The 17982-nt window shown below is 36.9% G+C and overlaps 1 protein-coding gene across 1 annotated transcript in view; it reads left to right on the top strand.

The window, feature by feature from the left end:
- Positions 1-17982, top strand: part of KCNH5 (potassium voltage-gated channel subfamily H member 5) — a gene marked incomplete at both ends in the record, with an annotated part of 292205 nt that overhangs the window by 206039 nt on the left and 68184 nt on the right. Inside the window, one exon of the mRNA XM_080914667.1 lies at positions 14474-14726. Within this exon, the coding sequence (XP_080770793.1) occupies positions 14474-14726 (253 nt within the window). The remainder of the gene's footprint in view (positions 1-14473; positions 14727-17982) is intronic.

Below are 17982 nucleotides of genomic sequence, written 5' to 3'. Positions count from 1 at the left end.
CGGCAGGACTTAATTTTGAGCAAATAGAGTTAATAGTTGTACTTTCTGAGAAAGTGAGTAATGATATTTCATATGGCATTTTGCCATAGAAAAGTCTACACACCGAGGCACATAACGTACATTTAAATCACACACAGGCAGACAGATGCATTCTATTCATTTATTTTATACCATATAAATATTACTGGGGTCAAGATTTTAAAGATGTATTGACATTTAAGTTTTCAGTGTCTTATTCTTTTAAAATAACTGTTAAAAATTGAAAAACAATTTACTTATTATGAAATTCATAGTTCAGTGGTTTTTAAGTATATGCACACAATTCTACAACTGTTACCAACATCTGATTTCAGAACATTTTCATTTTTTCAAAAAAATTCCTATTCTCTTTTGAGGATATCTATCACTCTTTTGGAACTTCTTGTTTCTATGAATTTATATATGCTGGACCAACCATATAAGCAGAATAATATAATGTGTGCTCCTCCTCTGGACTCTCTTCTTTCACTTACCAGGTTTTCACGGTTTGTTCATGTTGTGGCATGTTTTTAATTTCACTTATAAGTAAATAATATACTGTATACATTTATCAACTTTTAAATCACTTAATCAGTTGGTATGTATTTGGTTTGTTTCCTGTAGTCACTATTGTGACATTGAACGTCATATAATTGAATATACACAGCATTTTCTTGCATTAAATTATGTGATTTTGATGAAGGCTGTCATATTCTATAGCTGATGGTCATTGAAGCTGGTTCTAATGATAGACTATTGCTGCCTGATGATCTCTTACCTGACATGATTGGGAATGGATGTATTTTGATTCTTAGAACCTGCTTATAGTTTTGCTATTTTGCATAGATTTTTACAACTTTAGCCTCCCCCATTTGAAACTTGATATTCCAAACCATGAAACCTTTAGAATTATGTCAGGATTCAAATAATTTCAGATCTTGCATTATTTTGAAGTATAAAATTTTGGATTGGGTATTTGGATTTAAAATCACATCTCATAATAATATAGGACATTAAGATAAAGGACTTTAAGAAAAACATAAATAACTCCCTTAAAGAAATACAGGAGAACACAGGTAAACAGAAGTCTTTAAAAAGGAAAAATGAAAATCCCTTAAAAAATTGTGGGAAAACACAACTAAACAGGTGAAGGAATTGCACAAAACCACCGAGGATCTAAAAACAAATATAGAAACTATAAAGAAACCGTAAAGGGAGACATCCCAGGTGATAGAAAATCTAGAAAAACGATCAGGAGTCATAGATGCAAGCATTACCAACAGAACACAAGAGATAAAAGAGAGAATCTTAGGGGCAAAAGATTCTATAGAAAACATTACACTGACACAACATTCAAAGAAAATGAAAAATGCAAAATACAAAATGCAATAAAAAAGCTCCTAACCCAAAACATCCAAGAAATTCAGGACAGAATGAAAAGACCAAGCCTAAGAATAACAGGTATGAAAAAGAGCAAGGTTTCCAAACTTAAAGGACCAGAAAGTATCCTAAACAAAATTATAGAAGAAAGCTTCGCTAACCTAAAGAAAGAGATGACAATGAACATACAAGAATCCTACAGAACCCCAAATAGACTGGACCAGAAAAGAAATTCCTCCCATCACATAATAGTCAAAACACCAAATGTACAAAACAAAGAAAGAACATTAAAAGCAGTAAGGGGAAAGGGTCAAGCAACATATAAAGCAGACCTATCAGCATTACACCAGACTTCTCAGCAGAGACTCTAAAAGGCAGAAGAGTCTGGGAAGATGTCGTCTATATCCTAAGATAACACAAATGCCATCCCAGGCTACTATACCAAGTAAAACTCTCAATTAACATAAGTGGAGAAATCAAAATATTCCATGACAAATCCAAATTTATACAATATCTTATCACAAATCCAGCCTTACAAAGGATAGTAGATGGAAAACTCAAACACAAGAAGGGAAACTGCATACTAGAAAAAGTGAGAAAGTACTCTTTTTTCAACAAACCCAAAAGAAGAAAGCCATACAAACATAATTCCAAGTCTAACAACAAAAATAAGAGGAAAAAAAATACAATCATAGGTCCTAATATCTTTCAACATTAATGGACTCGATTTTCCCAATTTAAAAAAAATAGACTAACAGACCGGATATTTAGAGGGGACCCAGCATTTTGCTGCGTATAAGAAATGCACTTCAGTGATGAATGCTAACTAACACTACCTCAGAGTAAAAACCTGGAAAAATATTTCCAAGCAAATGATCTCCTAAAACAATTAAGATTAGCCATTATTATTGAATAAAATTGACTATCAACCAAAAGTTATCAAAAAAGATAAGGAAGGACACTTCATACTCATCAAAGGAAAAGTTCACCAAGATTAAATCTCAATTCTGAACATCTATGCTCAAAATGCAAGGGCACCCACATTCATAAAAGAAACTTTACCAAACCTCAGAGCAAACATCACACCTCACATGGTAATAGTGGGAGACTTCTAACACCCCACTCTCATCAATGGACAGATCATGGAAAGCTAAACTAAACAGAGACACAGTTGTTCATAACTGGATTTAACATATATCTATAGAACAATTCATTCTAAAACAAAAGAATGTATCTTTTTCTCAACACCTCATGGTACATACCTTCTTCAAAATTGACCATATAATCAGTCACAAAAGAGGCCTCAACAGATACAAGAATACCGAAATACTCCCATGCATTCTATCAGACCACCAAGGACTAAGGCCCCTGTTCAATAACAAAAACAACAGAAATTCCACATACACATAGAAATTGAACAATTCTCTACTCAATGATAACTTTGTAAAAGAAGAAATAAAGGAAGAAATTAAAGACATTTTAGAATTTAATAAAACTGAAGGCACAATATTTCCAAACTTATGGGACACAAAAGAAACAGTGCTAAGAGGAAAACTCATATCTCTGAATGCCTGCAAAAAGAAACTGGAGAGAATATACCCTAGAAGTTTGACAAAAACCTGAAAGCTCTAGAACAAAAAGATCCAAATGTACCCAAGAAGTGTAGATGGCAGGAAATAATCAAACTCAGGGCTGAAATTAACCAAGTAGAAACCAAAAGAACTATACAAAGAATCAACAAAAGTAGGAGCTGGTTCTTTAAGACAATTAAAAAGATGGATAAACCCTTAGCCCAAATAACCAGATGGCACAGAAACAATATTAATATCTTATGAAAAGAGAGACATAACAACAAAACCGAAGGAAATAAAAAAATTATCATATCCTAGTATAAAAGTCTATAATCAACAATACTGGAAATCTGGAGAAAATGGACAATTTTCCAGACAGATACCAGGTACCAAAGTTAAATCAGGATCAGATAAACTATCTAAACCATCCTATAATCCCTAAAATAACAGAAGCAGTCATGAAAATATCTCTGAACCAACAAAGCTCTAGACCAGAAGACTTTAGGGCAGAAATCTATCAGACCTTTCAGAAGACCTAATATAAATACTCTTCAAACTATTCCATAAAATAAAAACAGAAGGAACACTACCCAATTCTTTTTATAAAGCCACAATTATGCTTATACCTAAATCACAAAAAGATCCAACAAAAAAGAGAACTTCAGACCAATTTCCCTTATGAACATCAATGCAAAAAATACTCAATAAAATTCTCACAAACCAAATACAAAAACACATAAAAATGATCATCCATTATGAACAAATAGGCTTCATCCCAGTGGTGTGGGAATTTTCTAAACAGAACACCAGTGTCTTATGCTTTAAGATCAAGAATCAACAAATGGGATGACATGAAACTGTAACGTTTCTGTAAGGCTAAAGACTCTGTCAAGACGATAAAACAGCAGCCAACAGATTGTGAAAGTATCTTTACCAATCCTACATCTGATAGAGGGCTAATATCCAATATATACAGAAAACTCAAGAAGTTAAACTTCAGAGAATCAAATAACCCTATTAAAAATGGGGTACAGAGCAAAACAAAGAATTCTCAACTGAGGAATACTGAATGGCTGAGAATCACCCAAATTGTCAATATCCTTAGTCACCAGGAAAATATAAATCAAAGCCACTCTGAGATTTCATCCCACATCAGTCAGAATGGCTAAGATCAAACACTCAGGTGACAGCAGATGCTGGTGAGGATTTGTAGAAAGAAGAATGCTCCTCCATTGTTCATGGGACAAGGTGGTACAAACACTCTGGAAATCAGTCTGGCAATTCCTCAGACAATTAGACATAGTGCTACCTGAGGACCCAGCTTTACTACTCCTGGGCATATGCCCAAATGATGATCTAACATATAACAAATGTGAAATTCATGCAGATTACATGTTATGTGAGTGTGCACATGTGTATGTAAAATCTGTATAAAACTAGAATGCATTGTAAAAGCAGAAAGTTTAAAAGAACATAAGTTTTAAAACCACTCTCCAAATGTGCTGACATTTATCAAAGCAGACCCTAATCAATTTGTTTCTACTGAGATTAGTCCATTATGTTAATGTAGCTAGTTTTTAAATGATAGCAATATTTGACTAGTTTACCACATTTGTCCTTATTAGTAAAGTTTGCTGAAGAATTTCACTCTTAGAGATTTGGGAAACAGATGAATAAAAGTATAGTTGAGAACTTATATGTGCACATACACATTTTAGGTTCTTACAGCAGCAATTTTCATACAACTGAAATGTAACAAGCAGGGTATAGGCTATGCTATGACTGTGACATGGAATGCTTCCATAAATGTGGTAGGCTTTTGGTCATTAGCTAGTCAAACTATTCCTGAGGTTTTGGTAACATCAGCAACAATAAAGCAGGTCGTTAGAGTTGTGTGCTTGGGGAAAAACTCTTGTTTCTTATCCATTACTCTACCGCACAATCCCATCAGGATGATCTCCTAAATAGGATATGGAGTCCAAGACTCTCTAAAGTGAATTCTCTGCAACCACAAACTAAAATAAGTCATTTCTTAAGTTTTTTGTGTCAGATTTCACCATAGCATCTCAGAAGTTATACTGACTATAATAATATAGCATGCATCTAACAGGTCTGAACTATAATCTAAAACCAATCAAGTTAAAGAAGATGAAGCACAGACTGAGGGAAAGTATGTATTTATATATGTGTGTGTATTATATAGTACATATTATATATTTAGTATACATAAATGTAGTATGTATATGTTTATACTATAAACATAATGTAATATATAATAGGCAATATGTGTGTTTTATAAAAAGTCCTATAAAATAAAATGGAGGGCTATGAGAAAAATATGATCAATGTATGCCAGAAACATTTATGAAAATCTCACAAGTACACTCATTATTCTGTACAACTATTAAATGCTGATTTTAGAACGCCAAACATATTTTAAAGTACAAAGTATGCATTGAATCAGCTAAAGAACTTTGAGTTCTACATGCATTTCTGTTCATATCTAAAACAGGATTTAGGCATTTTTAGATATTAGTTTTTTTAAAGCCCTTTCTCACATTCTCCCTGCACCTTCAGTTCATTAGAACTTCCTACCATCTCTGAGGCATTACTTTCAAGAAGTGCCACGGGTTTCCTTATTTTATTCTCTTCTCTCCTCTAACTAGATGTTTTAGGATGACATGCTTTGAGTTCCATTTCGGTGTCTTTGATCATGTTTGCTCCTGAGAATGTCCCCTCACCTGTCATTGGTCACTCTCCTGAGAATGTCCCCTCACCTCTCACCAGTCACTCCATCCTTAGTACTGTCTCACTGCTCTCAAAAATTTCTTTATAATTTCAGCCTAAATTTTGACTCTGTTCATGTAGTGTTTTCTGATAACACATACTCATATAACTGCATGTGTGTCTGCACATGTAAGCACACAAACACACACATACACATTGGACTAATCCGTACAACTATAGGAAATTTGTAAACAACATCCACTATATAAACCTTGAAGACATTGGTGCGGCATGATATCATTTGGATGTGAAATACCAAAAGGAACTCAAACTCTGAAGCAGTGGAAAGGTGCTACTCAATGTTGTGCAATAAAGAAATGGGATGATAATCAAAAACTACCTTAACTGTGTGATTCTCAAAAAGGCAGCCATACAACACAAATTTGTCTGGATTTGGTGTCTGTATATGGGATGGATCCACAGGTGGGGCAGTCCCTGAATTGCCTTTCCTTCAGTCTCTGCTTCACATTTCTTTTCTCTGTATTTCCTCCTTTGAGTATTTTGTTTTCCATTCTAAGAAGGAAATGTGCATCCACATTTTGGTGTTCCTTTTTCTTGAGCTTCATGTGATGTGTGGATTGTATCTTTGGTATTCTGAGCTTTTGGGCTAATATCCACTTATCAGTGAATATATACCATGTGTGTCCTTTCTGCTTTAACAATACATTATAGTTTTATATGGATTTTACATACACATGTGCACACTCACATAACATGTAATCTGCATGAATTTCACATTTGTGGAAATGTTTCAGTGTGATTTCATTAGCTCACCTATCAATGATCTAAAGTAATTTTCATTTAGTGTTTTCTTCACTTAATCTTTAATATCTTTAAGATAACTTTCTGCTTCTTCTCCTTGGTACCTGATTCTTAGATCTATAAATACATGTGTGTGTGTATATATATATTTAATTATAGACACACATGGGAAAATTATACTAGTTTATACAATAATATCTCAAATCTTGGGGAAATTAAGGTTGAAACACAAAATAAACTTGTGTACACATTCTATGTTTCATTTACCTATTTGTGCCCTTATGTGAGTATCCTACTTTTGTATATTTGAGGCTTGTTTATGTTTCTCAGATTATACAATATTTGGGAAATGAAGCTGATATGTATCTATAGGAGTTTTGGATTGTAATCTCTAGTTAAAGAACAAGATTCTTACATAGACTATTTCACAGCCACGCCACTATGGGCACATTTATGCTCAGAATTTGGCACCTCTAATGTCTGTGCCAGTTCTTTTCATTAAATAATATATGTTCATTAAATAATATATGTTTGCCAAGAGATAAGTTGACTTTTATACAAATTTTCATACTTTTCTTTTTTGAGGAGAACAGTATTTATTTCTATATTTTTGTATGTCAGCCAAAATATATAAAGACTGATCATTAAAAGAAAAAAGTCAGAGGAGAAAGAGAAAGAGAAGAAAAGTGGGAGTGTGAAGTGAGAGGAAGGAACTGGGAGGAGAGGAGGAGAAACTATAATTGGAATGTTAAGTAAATAAATAATTTAGGAGGAGGAGTAGCAGAAGGAGAAGGAGGAGGAGGAGGAGGAGGAGGAGGAGGAGGAGGAGGAGGAGGAGGAGGAGGAGGAGGAGAGGAAAAGGAGGAGGAGAAGGAGAAGGCCACTGAACCTGAATTCTTCAGAAGAGCAGCTAGTGTTTCTAAGAACTCAACAATTTCAATCCTTAAATTAAACTTTAAAATTAAACAGTATAAAATGCTAAAATGTGAATGTGATATTTTCAATGAACAGGTCTGGAAATATGCACAAAGTGAACATTCGTGTGCAGCCACCATTCCCACAGATCTACTCCTGAACCCCAGAAGTTGCTTTGCTGTGCATTCTACAGGCACTGACCTATTATGCCCCACCCCCACCAAGACTAACATGGTCTTAAAGTTCAGCCCTTATAACTGATTTTGCCCTTCTTTGAACTTGATACAAACAGATGATGATTTAGCATTTCTTCTTTGTGACAGGCTTTTCCACTCAGCTTTGTGCTGATGAAGGTATATTTACTTCTTACACTTTCACTGCTGAATGCTGGCACACTCTTTGGCCATGCTGCAGTGTGGGTGGGGATGACACAGTTTTCCTGTATATGGGTAATTTTCAGCTTAGGCCAATTATAATGCCACAAATGGGATGGCCCTGTAATCTTTTCTCCTCTCCTTTTTTTTTCTATTTCTAACCCATATTATCTATATGGACAGATATAGCATTATAGATATTTGTGTTCTGTTATGCATATACCATATGCAAAATTGTTAGGCCTAAGACATAGATGTTTCCAGCCCTCGCTAACTCTCAAGTGATAAAGTTTTCAGCCCTGGTTTCGGCCATCAGCAGAGGTGACTCCTAAAAGTTTTATCCAGTAGAAATATTATTACTTCTTTTCTCCTGAAAAATTAATCAAATATATTAAAATATATTAAAACTTTTCTTTTTAATTTTCTAAGAAGAAATAATTTTTTCACATGAAGAGAAAATTATTTTTTATTTATTGAAAATTCAGCATATAAAAATGACAGGCGAGATTGAGATCAGAGCAATTACACATAAGGTAATTGGGTTTGTATGTGAATATGGAGGTCATAGGACAGTCTTATGTGTTCTGGGGATCAAACGCAGGCATGCAGACATGGCTTCAGGCTTGGTAATCCATGCCACCTGCTACATAGGGCACTCTGAAAGCAAGGCCCTAGAAACCTCATAGGATGATCTCTCTGTGTGTTTACAATACAAGCCTAGCTTCAGTATTGGAGCCTATTATCAGGAAATGAACCTCCAAAGTGAAACCAATGGGTTTTAACTTATGATTCTTCGCTAGTTATTACACTCTTAAGTCTATAAAAGTGACCTTTTATGTTTAAATAAGGAAAGGTAATTTTCCTTTGTGTCATTTCTTTGCTTTATTACCCCAGTAATTCCTTGGAGGTCTGACACCCTGGAGACTGGCAGATGAACATCAGACACAGCTTCTGTGTTTGTGCATGATATTTCTCTTCCTCTTGCCCCCCTCTCCCTCCCCCTCTCCCTCCCCCTCTCCCTCCTTCCTCTCCTCTCTCTCTTCCTCTCCCTCCTCCCTCTCCTCTCCCTTTTTCTCTCCCTCTCCCTCCTCCCTTCGCTCTCCCTCTTTCTCTCTTCCCTTTCCTCTCTTCCTCCCTGCCTCCCCACATTTCTGTCTCTGTCTCTCCATCTCCCTTTCCTTCTCCCTCTCCCCCACCCTTTCCTTTATTCCACTCAGTCCTCCCCCTGCCTCCCTCCCTCCCACTGCCCCACTCAGTCTCTCTCTCTCTCCCTCTCCCCACCTCTCTTTACCCTTCCCCCTCACTCCACCCAGTGAACTTTCCCTCAAATGAATGTGATGCATGTTTGTGAAACACACCTGTTCTTTCTGTTTTTGTTTCCCAGTCTTAAGGCTCCTTACTTCTAGTAGGGAGCATAAAAATGTGTTAAGTGTAAATGTCACTTGTCTGACTCCCTCCATTGATTTCTCCAACTTAATATAAAATTTCTGGGACTTCTGAGGAGATATTAATGAGCAGTGCCTGACTGAATTGTTTGAAAACAAGAAAGGATTTTGAGGTGTAGTAGTGACAGTTGAGGCCTTTCAGAATGCTGTTAATGTGTTTACATAGTCTGTATATCCTGGGGGGAATAAGGTCATTCTTATGTGTCCACTGTTAGTAGAAACTCTAACGTTATATATTACTCCTGATGCAGGATCTTACACATAATCAAGGGAATTTTATATCTTAGAGCAGAGTCCTTAGGATGAGGCCTTGTGCTATTCAATGCCCTGAGGCCCCTGTTTCTATCTGCAGATTGGGGATTTGTTTAAGGTATGCCATGGTGATCAGCCTGGGAGCACTGGGCTAGGGAGACAGGCAGAACTCCATGAAGTTTAAAGCTCCCTCTGCTTCTGCTCCCTACAATGTGTAGTTCTTTCTCATGAAATTGCCTCTCTCTTTCACATTCGTCTGGGAGATTTGAGCATTAGAGGGAATGTTAAGAGCACACATGATTCTCTTGCACACAGTGGGCTTGAGTAACTTGGTACACTTTTGCTGAGAAGCAATTTGGAAACAGTCTTAAAGGTGGTTTTGTATTTTACATAGTGGTTTTCTAAAGCCCATCTTTTGATGATATGGTATAGGCAGCTTGTTTGTGGTGACTGGTTTATGAGAGAACTGGAAACCCTGCCATCTAATTACAGCATAAGGCTTAAGAGCACCTTAACGATGAGGGGACAGTCTGCAGTGACTGAAATGTTTTTAGGTAAGCACTCTGTGTCACTCCCCTCACAAAGGCACACAGCACTGTATTTCTCCTGCGTATATTTCTATCTTCTTTCTTTTTCCTGTTAACAGTTTCTGTTCCATATGTTTATATATTGTGCATGCACATGTGTGTACACCCACTGGTGCCTGAATAAGAGGTGTGAACTGCTGAGCCATCTCTCTACCCATCTCTCTTTACGCCAAAGTCTAAACCTATCTAAAGACCTTTTCTTCTTAATGAACCTCAGCTTCGCTTTTAAAAATAAGTCCTGTGTGAGTTTAATATTGATTATGTGATTTTAAAGAATGATAGTAGGAGGTAAACTTCGGAGAATCAGGTTTAATGGAAATGACAATATAAATAAGCATAAATTGTGTAAAAGTTCAATCTCTTTAATGGCTTTAACTATTGATCCCGTGTACAAGAAAGTACGGCTTTAAGGCTTCGCAACAGTGAGTAAGAGAGGGGCTAAAGCAGACTTTCTTGGCAGTCATCCTCTCAGTGGACCTGGGTGTAACAGCATGGCTCCTGTATCAACTATGTAGACCTCCTTTCTTAAGGTTCCCAGTTAATAATGCAATAATGGATGAATGCAGTAGAGGAAGGGACCCCAAAAGAGAAATGTTTATGACATGCTTACTAAGTACCTAGCTCAGGGCCTTTTAACTCTAGGTGACAACTTTCCTTTCCAATGAGAGGTAACTTCTGCTAATAAATCATGACGACATAAGGAACATGTCAACAAGTTCTTGTGCCTTGACTGAATAATCGAAGTGTATGGCACATTTGTGAGCTACATGCACGTGTGTAGATGTGTAAACAAATTTCTAACAAAATCTTGGCTGCTCAGTGGTGCAGATGGGAAACTAGCACTTTTAGAGTATGGATTTGATTAACTGAACCTTAAATTATAGTTATTTTTAGAAATCAGTATTGTGTTCTTGTGGTACATAAAGCCCCAGAGAGTACCAGAAGGCACAGGGTTCCTATTTTATTTCTGGTTCATTTTTATTTGGAAGCATGGCTTCAAAGATGAACTGAAGTTTTTTGCAACTTATTTGCTGAGAATGACCTCTGCAAACCATACATCCTTTAGGAGAAACATTTGTCTTATCTGTAAATGGGGCATTCGACCAGAAACAGTGATTTTTCAACTGTGCCCAATTGTAAGCTCCAGGGAACAAGCATTGTGATAGTTTTTCTTCTAGACATCGAGGACCTGTGTAACTCTGGCAATTTAGCCAGGGCTCAAAATCTATGGTTGAATAATGACTCAATGTGTATTATATGGAGTCTCAGTCCTCAGAGCTTCTCCCAGCCCAAGCTACTTTTTTTGTTATTATATCTTAAGCATAATGTAAGGCATTATTAGAAAAACACTAAAGCAGTAATTTGAAGCTGAAAAATAAAGGTTTGAAAGCACTGCCAATAAGTTTATTTGTTCTTTCTCCCCCTCCTTCTCCTCCTCCTTTTTCCTTAAAAAGAGCACAAACAAATAACAACAGTTCTTACTCTGTGGTTTGTCTTCTATGCAATCCTGCAAAAGAATTGTATATTATCTGTGTTTGTCAGAGAGGGATGAAAGTGTAACAAATAGGAAAAGAAAGCAATGATGGGATCTGTCAATCAAGAGGAGACATGTGTGAAGCATCACTAGGTTCACTTCAGTGATGAGAAGCTGCAGCTGGAATGTGCCTATGGGGAAAGTGAATGGTCGCACCTAAGCCTGGAAAGCCTGGTTAGAGCTTTGCCTTTATTTGGTGGGAAGCAAAACATGAATGATTTTAAGAAAGCAGAGATAACACGGTCGTATTTATTTTCCTAAGAGTTCTGTAAGCCACGGTGTTGAGATTAGACCCTCGGGCCCTGGGAGAGGTCTGCTGCTGCACGACTTGACCTTAAGTTTAATGGATATCATAAATAAAGCAAAAAAAAAATTTAGAGTTCAGAGTATGGCGTTCACCTGTTTTTCAGAGTTGGTTGCAGTGGCATGAAAAATGATTCCTTAAATAGTTCATTGTTCTTCCAAGGGGAAATTTATTGCTTCTCTTAATTAAGAATCTGATTTATTAATATGCTAACAGGATGAAGGGAGTCGCAATGCACACTGGACATGAACAGAAGTCACTCCTATCCTGAATCTTCTCCACCACAGTATAATTCTATTTGCTGGTGATTCTGAGATACCACCGAGGTATCTCTAGATAAGTAGCGAATCCAACAAGGAATAAAATGGATGTGACTCTAATGGCAAAAGACAACTCAGTTAGAACCACTGTACTGCGTGTGAGAGTTCCCGTGAATGGGATTTTTATCCTGCCACCTAAAACTACATTTTTCTTGTCTATGAACATTATAAGTATCATAATTTCCAGGACAGACAATGATATATCTATATCTATATATCTATATCTATCTATATCTATTTGTGATAGCACACATTGTGACATAACAATGGCTGTCTAAGGATAGAGCTGGAGTTTTCCTTTTTTTAAAGATTTTTTTTTATTGGATAGTCTCTGTATTTACATTTTAGATGTTATTCCCTTTCCCACAATCCCATTACCTCCCCCTCCCCTTGCTTCCATGAATGTACTCCCTCTCCCAACCACCCTCTCCCACCTCAGCACCATGGCCTTTTAACACTATTCCCCTACTTGGTCTATTTTAACACTCAGTTTAACTCGTTGCTCTATGGGCACCTGCACATCTGTGCCATCAGTCAATATAATCACTGAAAGTAGAGCATGAACAGGGGTGGAGGATGCCCATCATTCCGGCACTTGTGAGTCTGAGGCAGAAGCATTGGCATGAGTTCAAGTACAGCCTGGACTACATAGTAAGTTCAAGGCCTGCCTTGTATGTATCTGGTTTCAAAACTGAAGTCAAGACAAAAAAATAATAAGTAATTACAGTCTAAAAAATAGACAAAACACTGAGTTTAGTATCCAAGGTTGAGTGAATCAAAGCATAAAAATGAAAGTCATCGTTTGGTAAACATTCTTCTAAAAATTGAAAGACAAAAATTTCAATATGAATCTTGAGAGAAAAAACTAAAATGGCATAGAATGACTGTTTCTAAGGTTGGAGAGATGAATCAGCAGTTAGAGCATGCACTGGCTGCTCTTCCAGAAGACCTGGGTTCAATTCCCAGCACCCATACGGCATTTCACAACTCTCTGTAACTCCAGTTCCAGCAGATCTGGTACCCTCACACATGCAGTCATTGTGCACATTGAAAAATCATTTTAAAAAGACTCAGAGTTTTATCCCCAGAATCATAAAAAAAAAATAATAAACTTTTTTGAAAATGAATTGAAAGCAATAAAAATCCTATTGGTAAATGGATAAACAGAGAAATTCATTTTCCCTTGTGCTATCTGATAGAATATTTACATGTGCATATGTTTTAAAAATATTTTATATTTTTAACTTGAAAATATATTAATCTTAGCCTATTTTTGAAATATGTTCAGATTTACATTAAAGTACTTCCTTAATTCTTTTTAGAAATTTATCAAACAATCTATACTTCTAACAGAGGTTGAAGAAAATGGACTTTGCAGAGAGCTAAAGCAAACTATAGGAATATAGTGCTTAACTATGGCAATAAAGGCTAGCATTTCTTCAGCACTGTCTTGCATGGTACTTTAAATTCTTACCGTGAACAAATAATGCCAAAACTCGGCATCCTTAGCTCACAGAAGAAGACTGAAGTGATGTAGTTATAAAATCATTTTGAATCATTGGTTGGATTGATATAAATGCTACTATTTTGTGCTAATTGTCTTCGAGGATATTAATTTTTATTTATTTATTTTTATAATTTAGGTTTTGAAATTATAATATAATTACATCATTTGCCCATACATCTCTTTAAACCCTTCCATGTCACTCCTTACTCTCTTCTGATTTGGGGGCATCATTTTCTATAATTGTTGATATATATGGCTTACATATATATATGATATATTACTACATACATGTACACTCAAAAATATTTCTAGATAAATAAATACAGACTGGGCAGACCCAGTCTGTATAATGTTACCAGTGTGCAGATGTTTTCAGGACTGACTATAACTTTTTTGCCAATATTCTTTCTGACCATTAAAGACACTGATGTAATAGAAAAACCTTCCTCAAGAGTTGACTACATGCAGCTCTGCTTGACCTGGATGTGCTGTGATGTGATCTGATGCTGTGATGTTCATCCTTACATAGTGCATCTCACCAAACTCCAGTTTCTTTGAGGACAGGCCTGTGTCTGTCTAACTTTGCCTTCCAGGCACCAAGCACCTTGTCTAGTGCACATAGTAATGGTCAATACGCATTTGTTGTATGGTATCATTTTCTTCTGAAAGAGACACTATATCTTTCCCATTTGCTTACTTACTTCTTATTCTCTTCAGGTCCTCTCCATCTGCCCCAAGGACATGAGAGCTGACATCTGTGTTCATCTGAATCGGAAGGTTTTCAATGAACATCCTGCATTCCGATTGGCCAGCGATGGGTGTCTGCGTGCCTTGGCAGTGGAGTTCCAAACCATTCACTGTGCTCCTGGAGACCTAATTTACCATGCTGGAGAAAGTGTGGATGCCCTCTGCTTTGTGGTGTCTGGGTCCTTGGAAGTTATCCAGGACGAGGAGGTGGTGGCCATTTTAGGTACTGTGAACTTTTCTGACCTAGTGACAAATGGAACACGGTCCTTAAGTTTTAGCTTCTCAGGTTTCTAAACAGAAATACCCTCTGTTTTCTAAATAGAAAATTATTGTTTCTAATACCTTTAGAAACTCAGTCACTAATGAAATGATAAATTTTAGCGACAACTGGTCACTGTTTCAGCACAGAACATTAGTTTCAGTCACAGCGAACAGGGAACATAGGGACGCATTACATTCACTTATACAAAAAGTGACCATATCCTAAGAGGCTTTGAATACTCACTGGCAAGCGGGAATTTGCTCTAGGAACCATTGTCAGATGAGTAATAGAAGGAGTTGGTTTTAGGAGCAACAGATCTATTCAGTTCAGCCTTTCTCTTTACAGAAAAGCCAGGGAAGATTGGACAAAAGTATGAGACTTGACCAGCTAGTTAGTAACTGGCGAGGGCTGAGTTATATCAGCCTGCTTCTGCCTCATCCCAGTGGGCCAAGTAAAAGAAGATGGTGTTGAGGAGGAGGCTAAGACTCACAGGAGTGAGCACAATGGCAGAAAATTAAACTTAGGCTTATGAAGCTGGTTCCAGTCATCTGTTTTCACAAACCAGGAAAATTAGTTAGCCAACGATTTATTCTAAAATCCAGATACCCACTGAGTAAGATTACCAATAGAACGACAAAAAGGATGTGATGATCCATGAACTTGACAGAATAAAAACAAGACAAAACAAAACAGAACCCCACAACTTAATGTTAAGTGTAATGTGCACAATTAGGAAAGCAAAATTGCCGAACGAACTTGTAGATCACTTTCTGCTCCAGTGTCTGCAGCAGGCTCATGGAATCTACACAAATGAAACAGGAAGAAATGAGAGGTCAGATGACATCATTCCTCTGTTTTGGTCAAGTGAAATACCTTAGGGTCACACGACATCAACTCAATGTTGATCACATTTTTCTTGGCTTGTGTCTCATGAAAAATGAGTTCAATCTTTAAACTATTATGTGTGTGTGTGTGTGTGTGTGTGTATTTAAACTAATGTCAACCTACCATAGCTTGACTGTACTGATTCTCCTAAGAAAAAGACTGACTGATGGATTTTAGAAAACTGATGTAGAATTTAATCCAAATAAAAAGAGAAAGAAAATAAGAAATAAATAAAGGAAGACAAAAGAAAGGAAAGAAATCTGATTTCAAAAAGTGCAGTTACTTGAAAAAGACAGAATTTGGAAGGGAGAAAAAATGTTTTGTGGGAAAGCAGTTGCTATAAAAAACAGTAGAAAATGAATCAGAGCAGCAAAAAATAAAATAGCAATGTTTGCAAAGCATTTTTCAACTGTTTGCAAATAACATTATTGCTACCACTAGGTCTCTTGCAGAAATTATTTTTCTTTAAGTATTTTCCAAGGAAATATTTTCCAAGAACGCTTGGGAATCAGCATCTGGGGTGCTTGCTGCTACCTTCCTTTGCCTTTGTCTGCTGGAACTTAAAGGGGGTATAATCTTTCATGAAAGCCGTATGTCACTGGAACAGCCCTTTGCGGTAAAATGAGTCATATCTCTGCTATGACCGCTCTTATTTGCTGAAAGGAGGATAAAACAAAACCCCTGATCAGATGCATTTGTCTTTTCCTGAGCCCTTCCTTGTCAGGAGGGGCTGAGGGGAAACCAGGCATCACATACACGGAATAGATACCATTGATGTGGCTTTATGGTCTTCCTTAGCCTGTACCTTTAGCTCCTCTGAGGGCTAGAGAAGCTATGAGAACAGGGGTCTCTGGCTTGGGCCTGTTAAAATGGAGTCATTTGCTCAGTGAGACAAATGCATTTTCCTTCCATTTGAAAAGGAAATGATGGCTAGCTTTGCCCAATGACACTGTGGCTATGAACACAGGGCCCCTGGGCTTCAGGACAGTTTCTGAGTGTGCATTTTTATTCTTTATTCTCCCAAGTCACAGGACTCAGAAGCTGTTCAGATCACTTTGTGAGTCAGATTATGTGGACACCTCTCTGACAACCTTCTTCCTTTTCTATTTCTTTAAATGAGACTTTAAGAGAAGCTACTTCAGCCAAGAGGCAATTAGAGTACATTTTTTTTTTTTTTTTTTTTTTTTTTTTTTGCTTCAGGAGAGGAGGATGAGGGGGTTGCTAACTAACTCACCAGTGAGACCTGGTGTGAAACGACTATCCCTCCCTTTCCTGTTCCTTCCTTTTAAAGATTTTATTGGCCTATTTTGAATAATTCCAAGCTGGTAAAAATTTCAAAAACTCACTAGGTTGCAAGTAATCTGTTCTCAGCTTTCTTTGCCCCTACTTTCCAGTTTCCTCCCCCTGTCCCCCTTCCCTTCCCCCCTCTCTCCTCCGATCTCTTTCTTTCTCCTCTCCTCTTTTCCTCTCCACTCTCCCTTTCCCTCTCTTCGCCCAGTCACTCCTCCTTCTCCGTGATGCTTGATAAGTCGGTTGTTTCCTGAACTTCCTGCACCAGTCTTGCTCTCCTTGTTAGACTCATTGCCATTGTAGAGAGAATAGAAACCATTTTAAAATTAATTCAAAATCTCCGGATCCAGAAACAGGTGCAGTCTTATTCTTGGTACGGCACGGTTCTTTACTGTGTCCAAAGTGCTAAGCCTTTTACAGAGTCAGTTCTGAAGCATAATTAATTAGAGGAAAGATAAAAAATGCAGTCAACAAATGCCTTTATTTTCACGCTGGGGGATGTATTCAGGATGTGTTTTCTAAATAGGGCATATGAATATAATTGCAGTTGATGCCTTTTTCCAACTTGAAGTTCTTTATAGTTCTTACACCTCCACACATTTTCTTCTCTGACCTTCCCACTTTGTATGAAACACAAAGAATCCCAAATTAAGTTCATGATGAATTCATATTTTATATTCGTTAATGTCTTTTTACTTTTTACTTCCTACTCTAGGTTAATGTCTTTTTACTTTTTACTTCCTACTCTATAATTACTTAACGTGAATAGATTTGTTGGTATGGTTGAAATAGCCAGGTTACCTCCAAATGTCTTGACAAGTATATTGTACCTTTCAGAGACTGTTAAAATAGTCGCTTGCTACCAACAATAGGCCTTGTTCCTAAGACTCAGGACTTGTTTTCTTCACACTTTTTCTTGCTTGTCTTTCTTGATTCTCAGAAGCACAGTTAGAATCTTAAACTAAGGAAATCACTGTCATATGCCTTTTGACTTTAACCCCAAATTCCCAGGAGAACTGAGTGTGTGTGTGTGTGTGTGTGT

This window comes from Micromys minutus (genome assembly GCF_963924665.1).
Source record: "Micromys minutus genome assembly, chromosome: 1".
NCBI lineage: Eukaryota > Metazoa > Chordata > Mammalia > Rodentia > Muridae > Micromys > Micromys minutus.
The sequence above is the reverse complement of the archived record's forward strand: the minus strand, read 5'-3'. Positions and strand labels throughout refer to the sequence as shown.